Raw genomic sequence first — 23,177 nt, 5'->3', positions numbered from 1 at the left:
TAATTAGTATTGTCTGTAGCATGCAGGATTGTTAAGTTTAATATTCGTTTTTAACAATCTATTAATTTATAAATTTCATTATCTTTAATTCCTAGGTCTACTTTGCCCTATCCAGGGACACACAAACAGTATGAGGTAATAATGAAGTTATTCTCTGAAATTTGTTACAAATATGTGATTCTGTAATAAGTGGAAATCTCTTTTTTGTGGTTTAAAAATGTCAATGTTTTTGAGTGTCTAAATGATATTTTTACTAGTTTTTAATACTAATAAATTACAGTGGTATTTGCCTTTCATTATCTTGCCCTGCCCTGTGATATATGTAATCAAATATTTGAATGCACGAAATAACTTTTGTAGAAGCTCAGTGAGAGAATTTTTAAACTACCACTTAATCTTAGCTAAAAATGTAGATCTTTACAATTTCAGAAATTAAGATCTTGTTCTATTTTCATACAAATTAGTTGGACACTGCATTCGCTAGTCTAGAGGAGGTAGCTTCACCATGTGACACTACCAGGCATCTTTCTGCGGTTGTAGATAACTGGCAAATGGTTTTGCAGCTCTCTTTCTATGGATATTAAAAACTCTCCTTTTTCAGTTGTTTGAATTACAAATGTGAAAGTGTAAAAATGTACATGGTTAACCAATGAGCCTGGGCTCATCAATTAACGTTCATGGTTACATGCAGGCTCCTAGTATGGTGGGAGGTGGGAGCTGATACATGCAGGGAGCCTCCCTGTGTGTAACCCCTGACATTTTTCAGGGGCTATAGAGCTACTTAATTACACACATTTTAATATCCCTAGTTTGAATCCTAGCCAGATAGTAGTACAATCATGAATGGGCAATTGGTTGGATCCAAACATATCCCTTCTGAGACTTCAGTGTGAAATATCAGACTTTAGTTTTGTGGGGGCTTTTTCCAGTAAAAAGTAACTGTTTCACACAGGTGTCTAAGCTCTTCCATAAGCTGCTTTGTCAACAGTTGATGCCATTCATTTATGCCTAGGTTCTTTGATAATGGGTACCTTAGAAATGTCTAGATAATACTTTTCTGTAGGACTTTAAATATTGGTTAATGGAATAGTCAATTAACTTCTTAAATTTTTATCTGTGAATTATCAGGGACAGCAGCAAGAGTAGCAAGGGGTGCCAGGCGGTAATTGGTCTGTGAGGAGAGCCAGTTTAAAAACCAGCTCCCCTTATGGACTGGCTGCCTGTCGCCCCATGCAGCTGCCTCGGATAGAGACAGCAATGGAGGGTGGCAGCAGTCCCTGTGCTGGTGAGGGCTGAGCTCCTAGGCCCAGTGTGAGCTGGAACTGAGCTGGGCTGCTTGCCTACCTGGCTCCTAATACACTAAAAATGCAGAGGTGCAGCAGGGGTAGGTCCCAGACCCGGTGCAAGCCAGGGCTGAGCCAGGCTGCTGGCCAGCCTGCTAAAAAAATTATTGTAGGTGGGGAAAAGAGGTGGTGACTTTGTGTAATCTATAGCATTAACCTATAAGCATTTGTTTATCGGTTAATTGACTACACTGTTCTAGCACTACTTCTCTTGCTACTTTCTTGTAGTGTATTTTCTTTTAACTTGGAAACCAAATCTTTGCATTTAATTTTTTCCAATTAATTTGTTGCACGAAAATTGCAAGTTAATATGTATTCAGAAATATGGACTATTTGCCCAGAGTTCTTCAGTTCATGAGTGTTTCTTTGTTTCAGTTATTCATACGAGGGCTAGTTAGAAATCTCTTTAATGAAGGGAATGATGCATACCGAGAAGGTGACTGGAAAAGATCAGTGAGCCACTATACAGAAGCTTTAAACATATCAGATTATGCAGATTCTGAAGAAATCCACCTTTCCAATGAAATACTGGAGAAGCTACATGTAAACCGGATAGCATGTTATTCAAATTTGGTAAGTGGTTTTTTTTTTTTTTCCTCCTTTAAGCTTTGTGGCTTTCAGGGAAAGTATATTAACAAAACATGAGTTGCCTTAGGGAGGTTGTGGAATCTCCATCATTGGAGATTTTTAAGAGCAGGTTAGACAGACATCAGTCAGGGATGGTCTAGAACAGTGTTTCCCAGTTTTATTTGGCCAAGGAACCCTTTTCAGCTTTTCAGAATTTCAAGGAACGCCTAGGTTTGTCAAGCCAAAAAAAAAAAAGGGGAGGGGGAGGCGGGGGCCCACCAATTCATGAAAATCACATTCCTTCCCCAAGACACCCCCCATCTCCCTTCTGTGAGGCCTCATCCGCTCTGTTCCCCTCCTCTCCATCACTTGCTATACCCAGACCTTATACCTGTCTCAACCTTGTGAGAGTGAGGTGTGGGGTGGGAATGAGGGATTTGGGTTTGGGAAGGGGTGAGAAGTACAAGCTCTGGGAGGGAATTTGGATGCAGAAGAAGGGGCTGTTGACTCAGGGAGGGGGCTCTAGGCTGGGGAGTGTTGGGTTCAGATGGAAGGTTGGGGTGCTGAGCAAGCCAGGGCTTGTGGATGTGAGGGTGCAGGAGTTTGGGCTGGATATGTGAGGGACTCAGGGCAAGAAGTTTGTGAGTATGAAGGGCTCAGGACACAGATTTGTGATGTGTGGCTGGTGGAGGAATGTTGTGGCAGAAGACTGAAGGATGTGGGGATGCAGGAGTTTGGGGATGTAAGAGGCTCAGGACACGGGGTTCCAGTGTATGATAGGCTCAGATTTGGGGTCAGGTGGTGCAGGAGTGTTATGATGCTGCAGTGAAATGGGGGTTTGGTCCCAACTGGGGGCTTGTTGGCCTGGCTTCATTTTTAAATAAAATATTATGTCAAAATCAAAAGGTTTTAGCATTGTCTTTATATATGAGAGGGGTGAGGAACCTGTTTTGAGTCAAAGGTCACTGATCCACAGAAAAGTCAGTTGGGGCCACACAAGTGAGATGCAAAAAAACAAAAAAAAAAGCTCCTCCAAAAACCCCCAGGCCTCACTAATGTGGTCCCAAATGTGCTGGTGGGGGTAAGGGACAGAGTGCTAGTGGGTGCTGGGGCTGGGGAGAGGGTGCTGCTGGGTGGAAGGATGCTGGCTCAGGTGGCAGGGTGCTGGGGCAAGGTGCTGCGACAGGCAGGTGGCAGGGTGCTGGGGTCAGGGACATGGTCCTGCTGGGCACTAGGGTGACTGGCAGGGTGCTGGGACAAGGAACAGGGTGCTGCTGGGTGCTAGCGTGGATGGCAGGGTGCTGGGGCCAGGGCTAGGGCCAGAGCCAGGGTGGTGCTGAGTCCTGGGGTGTGAGGCAAGGTGCTGGGGCCAGGGCGGTGCTAGGGTGGATGGCAGGGCTGCCAAGGAATGGGATAGGGATGGGGTGCAGGATCTGGGAGGGAGCTGGGGGGCGGAAGGGGACAAAGTCTGGGTGGTAGGTAGGGTGCAGAAGCAGGCTGGATGTAGGGTGTCTGGCTACGAGGGAGGGAGCGAGGAGCGGACTTGGGTAGGAGTTGAACCTCTCTGATCTGGCACCCTCTAGACCTGACTGGTCCCAGATGAGGAATTTTTGGACCAGGGGAGGTCATTTCAGGGCTCCTGGTTTCTCCCCCCCTCCTTCCCCACTAGGCTTCTTTGCACCTCTATCCCCTGCAACCGAACTAAGCTGCCCACCCCTGCTGGTTCCCTGCACTTCCCCCAAAAACATCCCTCACAATCCAAGGGAGTGCAGCACCAGTTCCCTGCAGCCCCTCACAGCCCATCTGAGCTCCCCTGGTGCCTGCTGCCCCCCTACTCCTCACGTTCCTCTGCTGTCCTGACTCCTGCTCTTCTCACTGTCCTCAGCCCTCCTGCAACCTGCCCCCCTCCACCAGCCCTTCTCTCCTCCCTGTGCCCACTTCTCCAGTAGCCCCACTCTGATCATGTGAGCTACCCCTCCTCATCCCCTCTTCTAACACCTCCCTCTACAAACCTGCCCTGCCTCTCTCCTCTGGTGGTGGTCCCTCCACTGCAGGTGTCTGCCCTTCTGCTTCACCCCCAGAATCCCCTGGCACCTGCACCTTCTCTTACCCCTGGACCCTCCTGGTGCCTCCCCCTTCCCTCACTTCCCCTGCCCCCTTTGCTCCATTTTTCCCTGATGCCCACCCCTCACCATCCTCTGCCCTCATGCCCCTGTGCTCTCTCACATGACTTGCTCCATCCCAGCCTTCCTCATGCCCACCCCTTCTTTCAAGCCTTCTCCCAGCACCTCCCCTCACCCCTCTAGCCCCCAATGCCCTTACTTTCTCCCCTCCCAGCATCACTCTGTCCCCCTCCCACTGACACCTCTCCTGCCTTTTTCCTCATTGTCTGCACTTGGCCCCCTGCCATTTGTTTCTCCTCCACCCCTGTCCCTTTGATGCCTTCCCCTTTGCACAAGCACCTCCCTCTCCCTCTCCCTTCCACTTTGTGGGGCTGGAGTCTGTGCTCTGTCCCCGGACTCCGAACCCACAACTCAGCCATGCGGTGCATCACAGCACCCAGCAAGTTTAAAATCCCAGGCCATGACGTTACGTCACGTCACGTCCGGGCGACTCCCCACCCACTGGTTTGAGCATGCTGCGCAGGGCAGCAGCAGCCAGCGAGGGGGAGCTCAGGGAAGGTTGTGCACGGCGGTGATGGAGGAGAGACGCTCTCGGGCCGGGGTGGGAGGACGTGCGTGGGGGGAAGGAGGGTCGGGACCAGCTCCAGCTCCAAATATTGCTGGAGCATGGGCACCACGAGCCCACACAACTTGCCACCCACGCCTCTGCTGGCTAGCCGTCTCTCTCTCTCTCTCTCTCTTTCAGGGGGAGCGCCGGCTCCTCGCAGAACCCCTCGTTTTGCTCTGCGGAACCCCAGGGTTCTGCGGAGCATCAGTTGGGAAACACTGGTCTAGAAGATGGTGCTTGGTCCTGTCATGAGCGTAGAAGGCTAGATTTGATGGCCCTTGAGGTTCCTTCCAGTTCCATGATGCTATGAAGTCATAGAAAATTCACTAGTAGACAAAGAGCTTTTGGTTATGGTTTAAGAATTGTCAAAATGTTTCAAAATTGTTGAAGATTGTTTATTGTCTCTAAACATGTTTAGATATTTCTAGACAATAATACTAGCAGTATCGTACTGTCTTTTAAATGGGCATACTAAGCTCACATGCTGATAAAGTGGGAAGGCTGTTGTGGCTCTCTTCCCCATCCAGCTGGGAGGGAGACCATTCTCCCTTACTATAGGGTTTCTGGAGCAACTCGATTCCAGAGAAAATTAGCTGACATTAATAGGCCCAAGTCTGCAGTTCAGTCTGAGTAGCAGCTGGGCCTGTTAATCCTGGAGCCCTCAGTCAGGACAGATCAGCACACAGTCAGGTAAAGTAGCAGTGAGCGTATAGGAATCAGGTCTGTAGAGCGACAGAAAGCAAAACTGTCTGGCGTCCTTGGTTGGGTGGGAGACAAACCAATGCAGGCCTCTTGGCTGAAAGATGGGATGGCAGGGGGTAGGGAGACATAGACCCACCTGTCTCCGCTGTATCCAAGTCCCAGCCCAGGACCCTAACAATGGCAGAGGGGTCTGCCCCTGGGTCATCAAAGAAATCCAACTGCAGTATGTTGGCCTACTTGCACTCGGTAATAAGGATGTGAATCACTAGTCGACAAATGCTTAGCAGATAGTTGACACACTAGTCACTATCTCCCCGCCTCCACTTGTTTCAAAGTGGCAGTGCAGCGTGGAGTCTGGGGTTTGCCGCTTTGAAATGCCACGTGGAGCCTGGGCTGCATGCAGTGTTTCAAAGTGGCAGCGCACATGGAGTCTGGAGCAGCAGGGGACTCCCACGCTGACCCCGGGCTCCATGTGGCACTGCTGCTTTGGAAAACCACAGGAAGCACGGAGCCAGCGGGGGACTACTTCAGTGCCTCACTGGCCCCATGCTCCCCACAGCACTTTTGTCTTTGAAGTGTAGCAATGCCCTGGGGCTGTTGTTACACTTCAAAGGTGGGGGTGCACTTATCGACTAATCAAAGAGTTGATGCAAATTACATTGATTATTCGGTTAAGCCAGTTAATCTCAATTTAATATCCCTCGTCAGTAATAGAGCCAAACCCTCCTTGGTATCCCTGGGATCCTTCCTACATTCTCATTCTGGGGATACTTGGGTTTTAGGGTTGTCATTTGTCTCATTGGGATAAATGGATAGTCACAGCCCCAGCAGCTCCTTGTTGTACCAGGTGCCTGGCAGCTCCGGCAGTCCCTCTGGGTTTCTGGGTTTCATAATGGTAACTCCAATAGAGGGTTTGTCTTTAATGTTTCTGGTTCTTGTCTCTTCCTGCTCCTCCCCCGCCTCCCCACCTTTGTATTGGAGGCAGCAGGGGAGGGAGCAGGCAGGAGCCAGTGCTTGCAGGGAGCCAACTTTTAAGCAAGGTCTCCTTGAGCATTGGCTCTCATGGGGTGGCCTGCCCTTCTGTGCTGCTGCTTCGGATACAGAGGCAGCAGCGTGGGGGAGCAGGCAGGAGCTGGCACAGGTGGGGAGACAGCTTTTAAGCCAGCTATCCATGTGTACTGGCTCCTGGAGGAGGAGCAGGTACCAGCTCTTGCGGGGGCAGGGGCGGGAAGGAGCAGCTCTGTGGGACCCAGCTTAAAAGCTGGCTCCTCATGAGCACAGCTCCTGCTCCACGACACTGATACAGAGCCAGCAGTGCGGGGTAACAGGTAGCTCTGCAGGAGCCATCTTGAAAGCTGGCTCCCTTTGCGCACCGGCTCCTGTGGTGCTGCCTCCCTCATGTATGTAAACACTGAAAATTTCAATGGTTACACATTTACACCCCCCCTCCCCAAAATGCTTTTCAACATCCCTAGTCATTTACCGTTATATCTGTTTACTGGTATATCCACAGCTTTTAAGTACAAAGAATTAATGAATCAAAGGCATTATTATTCCCTTCCTTTCTATCTATATAAATAAAACTCGTCTTACTTCCAGAATGAATAAGAAATAAAATCTTAAAAGCTTTTACTATTTCTACCTTTGATTCCTCTAGAACTGAAGTATTCAAAATCTGTCCAAGTATTGTAATAGAGCTGTTTGTCTTTGTGAGAGCCAGATACACTGCACTTCTGTCAAATACTATAGACTAGGATTATGATGTTTGGTATGACCAGGCTTTAATACTGTTGCTGCTTTGTGCTTCGCTCACTTTGTAAGATAAATAGTCTGCTGTGTTACTTCAGTGATGATTTTTTGTTTTTGTTAAAACATAGTAAATGGTATCATTACCTTTTTATTATATGAAGGTGTAACAAAGTGTTAGCTGGACTAAATGAGGGTTCTAGAATATTTTGCTGAAGTATTGTCTCCCTATGCAATCTGTCTACAAAGCATTCCATGCTAACAGTAAGAACAATAAACAGCTAGTGAATTTTGATTCGGCGTTGATTCAGCACTTCTATCCAGAAGTAAAACATTAGGAAGGAATAATATCCTAAGAAGAAAGCCTACTTGGGAATTGTAGTTGCTCAGCACTTTCTGATTTAATTGTAGGCTATTTGAATTGTCTCCTCTAGCAACAAAATGTTTATTGAAAAAGCACTTAAACTTTTTTCCTTTCTCAGCGATTGCATGAAAAAGTTCTAGAAGATTGTGAGAGAGCTTTAAGATTAAATGAAAACAATTTCAGAGCTTTGTATCGGCAATCCAAAGCCTTAAATGAATTGGGAAGGTATAAGAAGGCTTATGATGCTGTAGCAAAATGCTCTCTGGCTGTACCCCAGGTAAGTAAATTATACAGAGTTAACTATACTTTTGCAATAATATCTTGGAAAGAGCTGGTATTTTATGTAGGACTGTGCTTTATTGATTATTTATTCATTGTATCTGTTTTCAGTGTGGAAGCTAAGAAATATCTGAAATATTTTTGTATTTGGTAGTGAAAACTAGGGCCCTCAAACCAAGTAGAATTGACATAGTTGCGTGTTTTTTTTTTTTTTTTTAAAGCAGGAGAAATTGTGTTGTGGTGGTGGTCTGGCTGGCAGGGGTGAAAGTGTGACTTTTTAGCCAGTATGTATGGATGTCACCAATGAGGTTCTTTTAGAGCAGTGATACTCACATGTTGGTGGTTCAGGAGCCAGATTAGCAATCTGTGTTACCCAAAAGAGCTGCAGTAGTGTGAATTAATTATTCAGTTTACTATAATGCTAGATATCCATGTTTAAACAGTATGATGGGAAATATTTAGCTTTCATTTACATTTTCTCATATATTATATATTGATCAACTACAGTTGGTTAATAATGTAGTACAAGAATGCTGATTGGTTTAAAAAAATTAAATCAGTGTTTCATTATCATCTGTTGCAAAGAGCAACAGGAGATGCATTAAAGAACTACTTGTGGCATGGAAGCCTCAGTCTGAGTATCCTGATAGTAATACTTACACTTTAAAACAAATGAATTAGGTACATGTTAAAATTTCAGCATAGTCAGTGAATGGGTTTTGCTTCTCCAGTTGGACAGTGGCCCATAACATCTACACATGATTTAGAGCCGTGGTCCTCAAACTTTTTTTCCCATGGCCCACCTGGCTCAGTACAAACTTTTCCGTGGACCACCAGTTGCTAATGGGAACTTGCTGTTAATCACATAATCAGGGCTTGCTGAAACGTGGCAAGCCCCGCTTGCCAGCCGCGCTGTCCAGCAATCTGCGCATGCACAGATCGCCCGAACCCAGCTCTTCTGGGTTACAATCTATTCTCCCATGGCGAGTAGATTGTATTATTTGTTGAGCCCTGCACATAATTATGCCCAAGCCATTATGCTAGTGCTGCAGTTAGGGAGAATGGTTTAATTTAAATTATTAAACAGATTAAACATGAGAGAGTTTAAATGTTTATCAAACTTAAACTAAGTAAAATATTAATTTATTTAAAATTATGTCCAAGACAAAAGTCTTCAATATTTTCTTTATGGCAGGGATGGGGAACCTTTTTGGGATCTGGGCCACCCACAGAAAAATCAGTTGTGTACTACACAAGTGAGAAGCAAAAAAAACTCCTCCAAAACTCCCCATCCCTCACTGATGTGGCCCTCAACTGAAACACCTCACTCCTCTGGCATTCCAGCCCTATGGGCGAGAGGAAGGGACCGGGAGGACTGAGGTTCAGAGGTTCTCATAGGCCCTGAGTTAGTGTATTTTGTGGACCTCCTTCGGCTCTGGTGTGGGGACAAAAATGAGGGGTTCAGTGTGTGGGACAGGGCTGTCAGTGAGTGGGATATGAATGGGGGGGTGCAGAATTGAGCGAGAGGTGAGATGCAGGAGGGAGTGAGGGTGGGAGGTAGGGAGCAGAAGCGGGCTGGGAGTAGGGTGTCTGGCCAGAGTGGTGAGAGCAAGGGCGAGTGTAGTATGTGGCCAGGAGGGAGGGTGCAGGAGCTGGCTGGGGGATAGGGCAGGGATGGGCAAGAGCCTGTCAGTGGGCTGAATCTGGCTCACCCAGCTCTTTCATCAGTCCTGTGAGGCAGTTGCTGGTCCTGCCCCCTAACGAGTTGCCTGGGAGCCGGGGATGTGTGAGCCCTTTCACCTGCTTCTATTTAAAGGGCTTGCACCTTCCCGGAAGCTGACAAGTCATAAGCAGTGTTCCCTGTAAGCCAGGGGTGGGCAGTAATTTTTGATGGGCCACTCCAAGTTTATGGAAAGTGGTCGAGGGCCGCACTCTTCCATGATATTAATGGAGATGTGGGGTCTGGAGTGGAGGTTGGGTGCAGAAGGGAGCTTGGGGTAAGAGTCTGGGGCGCAGGAAGGAGACTGGAGTCTGGGAGGGAGTTGGGATGAAGCAGGCGGTTGTGACCTAGGACAGGGGACTGGAGTGCAGGGGTTTAGGATGTGACCTAGGGTAGGAGGGGATTGTGACTTGAGGCAGGAAATTGGGGTGCCAAATTGGGAGAGGGTATGGGTGTCAGAGAGGGACAGAGGGTTTGGTTATGTTGAGTGTGGGGGGGGGTGAGAGGGCTAGAGAGTTGGGGCAGGAAAGGGCTGGGGTTTCAGAAGAAGGCTTACTTGTCAACTGCAAAACAAACCTGTCTGCCTGGCCATGTGCTTCATGAATAACTGAGTCCAGGAGAAGGGGCATGATTCTTCTTAGCTACCTAAATTCTAACTAGCGGCTCCCATTGGCTGATATCTGCTAGAAACCAGCCAATGGAAATGTGGTGGGGGCAGGGCAGGGCAGCTCCTAAAACTTCTTCCCTCCCCTCCAGTTTTAAAACTGAAATGGAGCCCTGCAGCTGAGTTTCTGCATGGTGCGCAGGGTTGCTGGGCAAGTCAGGGAGCATGCCTGGGGCTCCCTGCTGCCTCCGCAGGCCAGATCCAGTGGCTTGGTGGGCCGGATGCGGCCCGTGGGCTGTGTTTTGCCTTGGCCTGTTCTAAGCTGCCGGAAAGCACAACTTCACAAATGATGAATCAGCCCCGCCCAGTCAGGGGCTCAGGGTTCCATTCACAGAGCTGACTGACTGGGTGGAGCTGAATAATCTATCCTCTCTGAAGCAGTGCTGCTGCCTAGCTTAGAGGGAACACTGAGCGTGAACCCTTTAAATAGAAACAATTGAAAGGGGTCACCGATTCCCACCCTGCCACATTGCCTGGAAGCCACATGGAAGGTGAGAGCCCTTTCTCTTGCTTCTGGTTAAGGGCCCCACTACTTCTGGGGTGTCCTGCAACTATTTTGAAAATTTTTGAAGTAGTCTCCCTTGAAAATTTTTCCCACCCTTGGGGTAGCGTGTCTGGCCAGGAAGGGAGGGTGCAAGAGGAAGGGAGGGTTTACGAAGAAGCTGAGGGTGCTGGGTCTTTGAGGGGAGTGAGGGAGGGGGAATAGTGTGCGGCGGTCTGGTCTTGGGGGGGTGGTGCTTACTTGTTTTTGTGCACCCACTGCTCCCATTGGATGAGCAATGAGAACAATGGGGAAAGCCCCTGGAAAGTGCTTCGCAGCACTGCTGTTCACCCCCAGTGAGGTGGGAGGGGGGCTTAGTCCCTTGCGCTCCGCAGCACGCAGCCCCTTGCTTTGCCTCTCTCTGCAAGCCAAGTGTGGGAGGAAAGGTTGGGGCTTTCACACCTCCCCACGCTCTTCGCGCCATCTGAGCAGAAAGCCGGAGTCGGTGCTCAAGCTGCACATGGCTGGAGTGGCAGCACTGGCTTCCTGCTGCAGGGGATGACAGAGGATCTGAGCTTGAGCCGCAGACCACCTATAAGGTGGCCGCAGACTACTAGTGGTCCACAGGCTGCAATTTAAGAGCCACAGATTTAGAGGCTTATAATATAAAATATAACTTTTTAATGGAAAATAATTTTGTAAACTGGGAAACTAACAAACTGCTTGGTTCACATCCAGCATAGCATTCGCTGTACAATTAGTTAATTTGAAAGTGTTCAGCCTGAATTGAAAACAAAAGCAAATAATTAAAATGAAAAAAAGTTCTAGCATGCCTCAAAAAATCCCTGTTTGTAAATAGTAAGAAATGTCTTATCTGAATAGTTAACAAAAGGGCCGTTATGAATCTCCAGGTCAAATATACACGTGTACATGTATCAGTACTGCTGTGATCAATGAAGCAGCGTCAATTTAGCGGGTCAGGTGAAGAAGACCCACTAAGTTGATAGGAGAGTGCTCTTCTGTTGTGTCTGGTATTCCATCTTTCTTAGAGTAAGATAAGTTGGTGGGAGAGCATCTCCTATTGACAAAGCACAGTCTAGACACTGCAGTAAGTCAGCCTACACTCTGGTCACTTCAGTTATATGAATAATGTAACTGAAGTAGCATAACTTAAGTCAACTTACCAGGGTAATGTAGATAAGGCTGAAGTGAAAACTGCCACTATGGAGTATCGTGTGTAGTGTATCTGTTTTTCGGCCTCCTAGGTGAGGGGGACAATTTGGTAATGTAATGAACACTTCCATTTTGTGATATGCGGGGGTTAGGGGAGCCAGCGGGGAGCCACTCAGGGTGCAATGTCTGAAGCCTATCCCTAAAGCTGATGGTAATTCCAATATTTATATTTACCAAGCCAGCACAAAACAGCTTCTGCATTATCTTATTAGCCAAATCAGCAATCCAAACCACTCAGTTCCCTTAAAGTACCCAGACTCAAGCTTCCATCCTGACTTCCCAGTCAAATAAAGTTCTAACAGTCCAAAGGATAAGACAAGACACATTATCTTCCAGATCAATAAATGTCAGATGTAGCCCAAATACATGCTTTTATAGCCAATTCTTATTAATAAACTATTTTTTTAAAGAAAAAAGTGTAAAGAGATCAGTATACATGCAGACAGTTCAGTTCTTCAGGTTCATTTACATAGCAGAGATGGTGATCTTGTAATTGCAAAAATTCGTTTAAAATTTAGTCCATGGTTATAGTCCAGAATCTATATCCAGAGTGATTCCAGCCAATGTCTGGGATCTCAATCCTTATGGCTTATGGTCTCAGATCAGCTTGAAGTTTTCTTCTGGATGAAACAAAGTCAGTGCACCTTAAAGAGACACAAGGATATTCTAGGATCACATTTCTTTGGCTTGCAGCTTTCCCCAAGAGCATTCAAGCCAGGGAATTGCTTCTAGTTTATTTCCCATCCCTGGCTTGGATGCTCCTGGGGAAAGCTGCAAGCTTGGGAGAATTTAATAGTTTTTTGATTAACCCCATGGTAATCAAACATGAAGTAATTAACATAACGTAACTTATCCATTAAGCAGTTTATCACAGACTTTGAAGAGATAACAATGACACTATATTAACCTAGGTTCATCTAATTGTTAATGTTCCCTTTTGGTCTCCTTATCAGCAGTTAATAGTGATAGAAGCTAGCATGTCTAAGATATGTGTATTTACTTGTAACTGGTACATTTACTTGGCATTGCTCGGGTCCTTAATTCTATTTTTTTTTGAAGATAAAAGGAAAATTCATGCCAAGGCTGCTAGCTCTTCCTTTTCCTGTCCCTGTTAGGGAGTGAGAGCAAAGTGCACAGCTTGTCTTCCCAGCAGAGTGAGGAATGCAGCAAGCTGTTCTACTTCCCCCACCCCCCGCCCCTTGCTCCCTGATGTAGGGGAACAACCAGCAATGTGCCCATAGGAATTGGAGAGGTGGGGCGCTTCAGCCCCCTCCTTCCTTACAGGGCAACTCAGGTGGTGGTGGTGGTAAGCTTGGGGCTGGAACAGTTGTGAATGAGGGAGGAAAGGGGTGTGTCCCCAGCCAGCCAGCCTCTGTCCCTTTCACCTACTTGGTGATTCTGTCTCTTCCTTCTGTATGGTTTTATGAGAAACAAGCCCATTCCTGGCATATTCCATTTTCTTGACACAACCAACTCCTTACTTTGCTTTTAGTTAGTTAGTTTATGTTAGGAGGAAGCAGTATACCAAATTTAGTGGTGGTACTAGTTCTTGGTTAGGAGGTGTGGATGAACAAAACAAACTCAAATATATAGTGGATTACCTCTAATTTCTAACAATACAGGTTTGCATTTCAAAGTTCTAGAATCTAGTCTGTCTAGCATTGAATGATCTAAATTACCATTTATATGCTTTTCTCACATGTGTAAGTTGACTCTGGATCATTTGGCCTGGGACTGTTTAACCATTTTTGGTAGTGTGTCATTGGCGCAGATTGTGTTGCAGCTATTTAACAGTGGTTACATCTATAATGTATGGACACATTTTAATCAGATAATGCCAGATTAGTCAGGGGTAACTGGTAAGTAGGATTCCAGAGGGGATACTGGCCAAGTGATATCCCCAAGCCCAGTGAAAGGCTTGAACACCCCACCCTGCTTTGCTCTGCCCCCTCCTGTATCCAGGGCAGCCCAGGAGACTAGCAAGGCTGATTGGCCGGTGCCAGCAGCTGTAGTCTGCCTTCCTTTAATCACTTCTGCATTCACAGGCAGTGGGGTGGAGGAAAATGGAGCAAGGTGGCCCCAGCTCACGCTGCTCTCAGTCTGCACTCCACCACTTCTGGGGTGGTCCTGCCTTGTTCCCCAGAGAAGTGCCTCTGCTCCAGTCTGACACCACCTTCCAGAGCCAGCATTCCCTTCTGCATTCCAAGCCCTAGGCCTGTGCCTTCTCCCAGAGCCAGCACTGCATGCCTCCACCTTGACCCTCCTCTCATATCCAGCAGCCCTGCCTGCATTTCACTCCTCTGCCCCAAACCTGATTCCCCTCCCAGAGCCAGCACACATGCTCAGTCCAGTAAAAGTGAGTGAGAGCAAGTGCTGGAAGAGAACAGGATGGGGCTTTAGGGGAAGGGGCTGGGTAGATCCTGGTTTGCCCTTAAATTCTGAAAGTCATCTTGGGCATAAAGGTTGGGTATTACTGTTCTAAACCTAGTTAAATAATTAAGCAAGCAATAAGGTTTATGGCTAAAAGGTAAACTTTTTTTTTCTAGCAACATCCAACATAGCAAAAAATGTGGAAATGGTAATACACATTGTTCTTCAGACATACCCACATTAGGGATGTAAAATTTCAATTATTTGGCTAATTGAATGCAATTTGCATTGCAATTCAATTAGTCAACAAGGGTGCTTCTGCCTTTGAATTGTAGCAATAGTCACCACACCTCAAAGGTGAAAATGCTGCGGGGAGCATGGGACTCAATCAGTCCCCCACTTACCCCAGGCTCTGCGCGGTGCTTCTGCTTTGAAATGCCGTGTGCAGCCTGGGCCAGCTGGGGACTCCCAGCCGGCCCCAGGCTGTATGCGGCATTTTGTAGCAGCAGCACAGTGTGGAGGCTGGGGTCTGGCCCCAGGCTCCACATGGAGCTGCTGCTTTAAAGCAACCTCCCCTCCCCCATTGCCTCTTTCTGATATAGAGGCAGCAAGGGTGGGGGAAGCGACTAGTTGACTAGCTTGTATACCAAATTTTGTGGTCCTATTTCTTTCTGTTTAGGAGGAGTTCTTGAATAAACAGATAAACTCTCTCAAATATATAGTAGATATATTATATATATATGTGAGTGGTTATTTATTTATTTATTTATTTATTTTAGGATGAAAATGTGATAAAGCTGACTCAAGAACTTGCTCAGAAACTAGGATTAAAAATAAGAAAAGCATATGTCAGAGCCAGGGTAAGAGATTTTTTTTTTTTTTTTAAATCTCATGAGTGTTTAATGTTCACTAAAGACTTAAAATTCTGTGTTTTAATTGCAGCCAACTTCCTCAAACTCTGTTTCTGGAGAAGAGACAATAAAGGTAAATTTCCACATGTTCATAATAGAAATTGATTTTCTTACAGTGAAGTGAAAATGTCCTGTTAACTTGGTTAAAATTCCTGCACTGATATGGATTCCTGTCTAATCTTGGGCTTGGTTTTGCCATGAGTATATCTTACTCAGTCACTTGTACAAAGAGAACTTAGATACAAGTCTTCCTCGAATAAAAGATAGTTAAAATGTTGTCCTTCTGTGTTTGGCCTTATTGCTAATTTGTAAGGAAAGGATACAATTAACTATTGCTTTTTGTACTTAATGACAGCTTAAGTACTAAAGATAGTCCAGTGAGTACTCAGGTACTTAGGAATATTCAACTATCTACCCTTAACATATAGTCCAGTGAGTACTCAGGTACTTAGGAATATTCAACTATCTACCCTTAACATATATATATATCTAAGTCACTAATAAGTACTGAGAGACCTGTCCAGGTGTCTTAGATGCATAAAGTCCACCTAAATTGTAAAAGGGTTTTGTTAGTTAGAATTGCTAATAACACATTGCCTGAGTAAATACGAATACTTTAAAGCAGTTTATTTACACCAAACAGTAAATGAAGAAGCTTATTTTAGGAAATGAAATTCTATTAAATTAGTCTCACTGTTCGTTTCAGTTTCTTAGGGTTGCAATGATTGTTTCACATACTGTTTGAAAAGCCATTTTTTGTGTGTCAATCTTCTGAATTCTCAGATTTTACAGAAACTAAATTTTAAGTCAAACTTGGATTGATAAGACCAACTTTAAATGCATGCTTGAAGGGTGCTGTTACTCTTCAAGTTGATTGATTGATATTTTACTTATTTACAGAATTCAGATTCTTCTGTGGAGGATATTGAATCTGGTGAGTCTGCCTTCATGGAAGGAGCTAGCTATATAGTGCAGAGCCAATGTGTTTGTAACTATAATGATTCTCTTATCTGAATCATGAATTAAGCAGATTGAAAAAGTTTCAAGTCAGTCCAAGAAATAACTTCACATATGACTTCTTACTAGAATAGTTTTTTTATTTTGCCAGCAAAGTAAACTTAATAAGATGGTGTGACAGATGTGTGGGGTTTTGAGGGATTTGGATGAAGCGTGCGTGCATAAGAGAATACAGGTTAAGGTGGCTGTGCAAACTGTCTCCTGGCTATTATTGTTGCCGCCTCTTTTGATGTTGTGGCATTCTGATATAACTTCTGTAACTAGAAATAAATAGTTGTGGCTGTCGGGAGGCAGAATAAAGCATAGTATGTGATAACTTAAGCTACAAGTTTCTTACTGTGCCTGTTCACTAGGTATATCAGAATATGCAAACACTCCAATATACACATCTGCATATTTTTTCTGAAGTGAATTAATGAATACGAATGGTTGGTATGCTTTTCTTCAGTATCTCTTTCTATTCTAAAATTAAATTTCTTTAAGACAAAATATTTTTTTTCCATATTAAAAGTGGTGAAAATTGTTTTTTTCACAACAATGACTAGAAATTTTGTTTTTCTGAAATTTCCCATTTCAGATTTATCAGAAGAGAAACAAGAGATCCTTTCTACTGTTTCCTCAAACTTTGCCCTGGACGTGTCGAGTGATTTGGCCTCTGTATCTGTGCAGGCCATATCTTCTGTCATGCCTCTTCAAGTGGAAAAGAAATCCCTGCCTTCTTCAGTACTGGCAAATGGAAACATTACTTTCTCTGTAACAGAAGCATGTGTAGATAGTGGAGATGGAGATGATATTAGTATTGGAGAAGAACTTGATGAATTACTTGATTCTGTACCTGACTCGGATGAAAATGTAATGGTAAACTTTTGTTTTTTTTCCTTCTGGAAAGCAATCATTTAAAAAAGAAATTGTTTTTGGGAGGGTTTTTTTAGTAAACAGGCTTATAATTAAGTGTGCTATCTGTAGTAATACCTAGTCTATCAAATGCCACTCTATCTTTTTAATATGAACTTCCTAGAAATGTCATGTTTTCAGTTTCTTCTTAGAATAGTGACAGCATTAACAGATCAGTTCTTATCAGGTAATAAAGATATATCAGTATTAGAAATAGAATTGTGTAAAGGGTGGAATAGATAGAGATATTGAATAATAGGTCACTAGGATCAGATGGAGTATATCTGACACTGCTAAAATAATTAAAAAGTGAAGTGCTGAACTGCTGACAAAAATATGCAGTCTTTCCATAAAATTGGTTATTCTCTGGTGTCCACTTGAGTGGCTTGGTGGGTGGGAGGGGGAAGAAACCCAATACCTCCCTGTGTGTAAAAAAACAAACAAAAAAAACCCCCAACAACGGTATGTTCATGTGTTAACTTCAGTATATAGCACTATTATTGACAAAGCAAGAATTTTTTAAAATTCAGGAGTACGGAAATATGTCAGTTCTCAAACAGATTGTAAAAGTGAATAATAGTTCCCTTTAAAATAGCACAAACATAATCCAAATTATACTATTAGTATAATTTACTAATAAGGCAGTAGTAAATAGATTCGTCATGCAGGTTTAGTGGATACAACTGAGAATAGGTCAGTTTTTCTTCAAGGGGTGTCCCTGTGAGTGCTCCATATTAGCTGTCTTAGTGCCTTGTATTTAGTTGGAGATTTGTAGCAGGAATATTTGGATGGCGGCACATACATGGTTAACTGTAAACAGTTAACTGATGTGCGTTACCAACCATTTCTCCAGTTCCTTCCTTCTCTACTGCATTAGGCTTAGGTCAGAATGCACAGCAACTCGTGCCTACTGTTCACAACTGATTATATAAGTTTCCCCCTTTTTATTTAAACCTTCATACTTGTTATTTCTCTCCTTTTTTAATTCTCTCTCTCAAAAAAAATTATTTTTGTCTCCATTCCCATTCCCACCCCTTTGGCACAGAACTGGACCCAGACAAAATTTTCCTTTCCCATGGATTCAAATGTTGCCTCACTTGTAGGCTATCAATTCCAATATCAGATGGTTATGCCTAATATATCCACTGTTTGGATGAAACACATACCCCACAGAAATTTCTGCACTACGAAAAGTTGTCAGCCAGAGACTTCTGATTCATGCTTTTTTCTTACAGAGCAATCACTCAGACCATCTTTGGACCCTGAGATAAGGTCTTCACTTGCCAGCGTTTTCTGTCAGCAGCCTCAGACTAGGGATCCCTTCTACTTTTGCTGAAGGACCCTGTTCCCAAAAAGGCAACCAAACACAGACTGCAATAATTAACTTAGTATCTTTTTGGGTTTGTCTTTCTATCTCCACTGAAAACATCTGCCTGGTACTGATGGCACTGACCATCTTGGACCAAAAAGTGATGGGTATGTCTGTTATGGAGATGTCCCAAGGGGCAAAGGCAACAGTACAGTCAGGCCCTAACTTGGGCCCATGAGCTAAGAAAACATCCTCTTGCTCGTCTTCTGCAGTACTGAAAAAAGTGGTGACAGTCTCCATCATTCAGGTGTCACCTGTTGTCCAAACACAGCCTGGCATGATCCCAGCACAGTTTGTTCTAGTACAGACCAATGCTGAGCTTCACAGTACTGCAGGCACTTAACAGTCAGACAGACCTAGCTCTTCCTCGGTACCTGGAACTCTGCTTTTTGGTGTCCTGGGTCCGGTACCTCAATCCAACCAGATCCAGGTTAGATAGTGACTCCAGTGAGCTCCACACTACTTTTTTCTGGTGATGAAGAGAAGGCTGTGATTGTGGATGCCTCTCGTCATTCCTCCCTACAGAAACATCAGCAACAACCACCATTGCTACCGGAGCATGCCAAGTCGGAGGAACTTGCAGAAAGGAGAGATTAAAAAAACTGGGACTTTTCATCTTAGAAAATAGTATACTAAGGGGGGATATGACAGAGGTCTATCATGACTAGTGTGGAGAAAGTAAATAAGGAAAAGTTATTTACTTGTTCTCAATACTCACAAACTAGTCGTCACCAAATGAATAGGTAGCAGGTTTAAAACAAACAAAGGGGAGATTTTTTTTTTTTCATACCGTGCACAGTCGACCTGTGGAACTCGTTGCCAAAGGTTGTTGTGAAGATCAGGACTTCTAACAGGGTTAAAAAAAAACTAGATAAATTCATCGAGGATAGGTCTATCAATGGCTATTGGCCAGCATGATCAGGAATGGTGTCCCTAGCCTCTGTTTGTCAGAGGCTGGGAATGGGTGAAAGGGGAGGGATCACTTGATTACCTGTTCTGGTCATTCCATCTGGGACAACTGGCATTGGCCATTATTGGAAGACAGGATACTGGATTACATGGAACTTTTGGTCTGACCCAGTATGGCTGTTCTTATGTGCTACACACGCTCATTTCATCCTCTTCTCTTCATCTCATGAGACAGTCATGCCTCCACCACTAACTGCTGGGGAGAATTTAAAGTCATTTCAAGATCTCTTTAAGAGAGTGTCGATTTCTCTGGACATGTCTATGGTGGAATTACCAGAGACCTCAGCATCAACTGATGGACATACTGCCGATATCCTCGTCAGCCAAGATTGGCCTACCAATTAACCCTGATATTATGAAACCTGTAAAAATAATATGGCATATGCCAGCCACCTTTCTGCCTTCTTCCAAATGAGCAGATAAGAAATATGATGTGCTTGCTAAAGGTGCAGAATTTTTTTTCATACGCACACAACTCCAAACTCCTTAGTGATGGAGGGAGTACGTTACAGTTGGAAAACCTATCCAGTTCAAACTACCCCATCTGATAAGGGCAGGAAAAGACTGGATATGTTTGGACAGAAATCTTATTCATCAGCTTACCTACAGTTTTGCATTGCCAACTACTGCATGCTCCTGGAAAATTACACGTACAACTTGTTTGACTGAAACTCTTTATTGAATAATTACCAGATGAAGTGTACAAACAATACAAAGCAAACATCATGGAAGGCTCCCTCAGAGCTAGGACAGCACTACAGGCATCCCTTGACTTTGGTGACACAGCAGGCAGATAGTTAAGCGATGCTGGTTATGTGTTGCATTTCTTGGCGTCTCTTGGGATTTCTTAAAGTACTACTGAATACAGATGGGGATCTGCCTTTTTGTGCCAGAAACTGTAGAGAACACAGATGCTTCGCTGTATACCCTGAAAAAACAGGGTCACTTCATATGCAACGCTTCTGTCTGTCAACATACTCACAATTCCAATGTGTTTCTGACCAATGGCACAAGCAGGCAAATACAAGGTAAGCCCCCAGCGTCTCAGCCATTTATGTCATGGCATTCATTTTGAAACACTGATCAAGGGTTTGACATCTGTCCCTTCTCTAGAATGCCAGACAATGCACAGACACATGGCTTGCCTCTCACTATCCTTTCTGGCAAAACATTACATCAGACAAGCTGGTACTGGAAATAGTCTGCAATGGTTACTCTAGCCCATTTAATGTCCTTCTACCCCCCGTCCCCATCCCTGTCCCTCTGCAGGGATCCCTCCCAGGAGGCCCTGCTACAACAGGAAATCTGTATTTGAGAGAAGTGAAAAGTGCCATTTGCTCACAAGGGAACAGAGTTTTATTCCCACTAATTTGTGCTATCAAAAAAGAGCAGAAAATGGAGACCTATCCTGGACTTGCCCCAGTTCAACAATTTCATACGAAAATCATGTTTCAAAATGGTAACCGTAGAAATGATTACTTGAGAGTTACAAAAAGCTATCGTGCCGTGACCTTCAGAATGCATGTTTTTTTATTACATCACCACAGATGCTCCTGGAGCAGAGCGCACGGGAGCCTAAGGGCAGGCGGGCCAGCCGGGTGGGACATCGGAGTCGGCAGCCCAATTGGGAGCAGCTGGGGACCAGATCCAAAGTCCTCTAGCAGCCCCTAGAAGTGCGGGGCTGGGTCCAGAGCCCCGCAGCTTCACCTGGCTAACTGCCATTAGCGGGTGACGGACTTGGGGGCCAGTGGCAGGAGATCTCCCCTGGTCTGGCAAATTCACTTGTTTGGGACCAATCAGGTCCTGATGATGCCAGACCAGAGAGGTCCAACCTGTAACAAACCCATGAATGAGTGATGGATTCTTACATACTCACCACCATATTTCAACATTGGGGATATCCACTTATAGACCTATTTGTGGCAGCTTGCAGTTCCACGTGTCTCAAGTACTGTGCTCAAGTGAGACTATGGCATTTCTACTGGGGGATGCCCTCCTTATCAAATGGACTTACCTCTCATGTTTGTGCTTCCCCCGCCATTCCACTAATGAGTCATGTGCTACAAATATATACAAACAAGATAGGGTCCGGGTTATATTGATAGTTGAGATAAATGTTTCCTTAACTTGCTCAAATGGCAATGGCACCCCCACTGCCTCTTCCAAAAATTCCTCATCTTTTGACCCAGGATGGGTCCTCCATATACCCATTGCAGTTCTCCAGTTTATGGTGTGGCGGCTTCTTGGCTAATACCGCTTGATCAGGATTACTCTGAGGTGGTCAAAATGATCCTTGTCAATAGTCTCAAGCCTAGCACATGCAAAGCTTATAATCAGAAGTGGCTTTTAGTTATGCACAAGGTTTGGGGGAAAAATGCCTATCATTCCATTCGGCACCTCTGCCCAGAATTCTGGACTACATACTAGACCTTGCCAATGGTTCCATCAAGGTGCATGTAGTCATAATTTCAACAATTCACAACCTGGACAGAAATACTATCTGCACATCCATAGAATCCTAGAACTGGAGGGAACCTCAAGAGATCATCAAGTCCATGGTAGAACCAGGCACCATCTAGACCATCTCTGACAGATATTTGTCTAACCTGCTCTTAAAAATCTCCAATGATGGAAATTCGCAACCTTCCTGGGCAATTTATTCCATTGTTTAATGACCCTGACAGTAAAGAAGCTTTTCTTTATGTCCACCCTAAACCTCCCTTACTGCAATTTAAACCCTTGCTTCTTGTCCTATCATCAGAGGTTAGAGAGAATAATTTTATTCCCTTTTCCATGTAACAACCTTTTAGGTACTTGAAAGCTATCACGTCCCCTTTGTCTTCTCTCCAAACAAAGCAACCCTCCCTCCCCTTTTAAGTCTTCCCTCATAAGTCATGTTTTTCTAGACCTTTTATCTAGACCTTTGTTGCTCTTCTCTGGTCCTTCTCCAATTTGTCAACATCTTTCCTGAAATGTGGATCCCAGAACTGGACACAGTACTTCAATTGAGGCCTAATCAGTGTGAAGTAGAGTGGAAGAATTACTACAGCACTCCTGTTAATGCATCCCAGAATTATGTTTCCGTGTGTGTGTTTGTGTGGTGTTTTTTTTTTTTTGCTATAGTGTCTCACTGTTGACTCATATTAAGTTCATGGTCCTCTATTACCCCTACATTCTTTTCTGCAGGACTACTTCCTAGATGGTCATTTCACATTTTGTATGTGAGAAGCTGTTTGTTCCTCCTAAGTGTAGTACTTTGCATTTGTCCTTGCTGAATTTCATCCTATTTCTCTCAGACCATTTCTCCAGTTATTTTGAATGATAACCCTATTCTCCAAAGCACTTGCAAGCCCTTCCAGCTTAGTATCATCCAGAGACTTTGTAAGTGCACTCTGTGCTATTATCTAAATCATTGATGAAGATATTAAACAGAACCACTCCCAAAATTGATCCCTGTGGAACTTCAGTTATGTCCATCTAGCATGATGATGATAACTACTCTCTGGGAATGGTTATCCAACCAGTTATATATACATCTTCTAGTAGCTCCATCTAGGTTGTATTAATGAGACGGTCATATGAGACTGTATCAAATGCCTTACTGAAGTCAAGGTGTATCACATCTACCACTTTCCTCTAATAAACAGGCTTGTTATCCTATCAAAGTTATCATGGTGGTTTGACGTGACTTGTTCTTTACAAATCCACAATGACTATTATTTAACACTTCATTATCTTCTAGATGTTTGCAAATTGAGTTTTTAATTATTTGCTCAGCTATCTTTCATGGCACAGAAGTTAAGTAAACTGTTCTGTAG

The 23,177-nt window shown here is 44.5% G+C and overlaps 1 protein-coding gene across 3 annotated transcripts in view; it reads left to right on the top strand.

Moving 5' to 3' along the window:
- The window catches only part of ZC3H7A (zinc finger CCCH-type containing 7A), a 67,988-nt gene that overhangs the window by 11,109 nt on the left and 33,702 nt on the right, over window positions 1-23,177 (top strand). For 2 of the 3 annotated variants that reach the window (XM_075899323.1, XM_075899324.1), the window contains exons 3-9: window positions 96-135; window positions 1,719-1,916; window positions 7,571-7,729; window positions 14,979-15,059; window positions 15,142-15,183; window positions 16,011-16,044; window positions 16,705-16,985. In XM_075899323.1, coding sequence (XP_075755438.1) covers window positions 96-135; window positions 1,719-1,916; window positions 7,571-7,729; window positions 14,979-15,059; window positions 15,142-15,183; window positions 16,011-16,044; window positions 16,705-16,985 — 835 coding nt within the window. The remainder of the gene's footprint in view (window positions 1-95; window positions 136-1,718; window positions 1,917-7,570; window positions 7,730-14,978; window positions 15,060-15,141; window positions 15,184-16,010; window positions 16,045-16,704; window positions 16,986-23,177) is intronic. The other variant, XM_075899325.1, reaches the window with a different exon arrangement.

This window comes from Pelodiscus sinensis, chromosome 16, assembly GCF_049634645.1.
Source record: "Pelodiscus sinensis isolate JC-2024 chromosome 16, ASM4963464v1, whole genome shotgun sequence".
NCBI lineage: Eukaryota > Metazoa > Chordata > Testudines > Trionychidae > Pelodiscus > Pelodiscus sinensis.
This window is presented reverse-complemented; position numbering and strand designations above follow the sequence as displayed.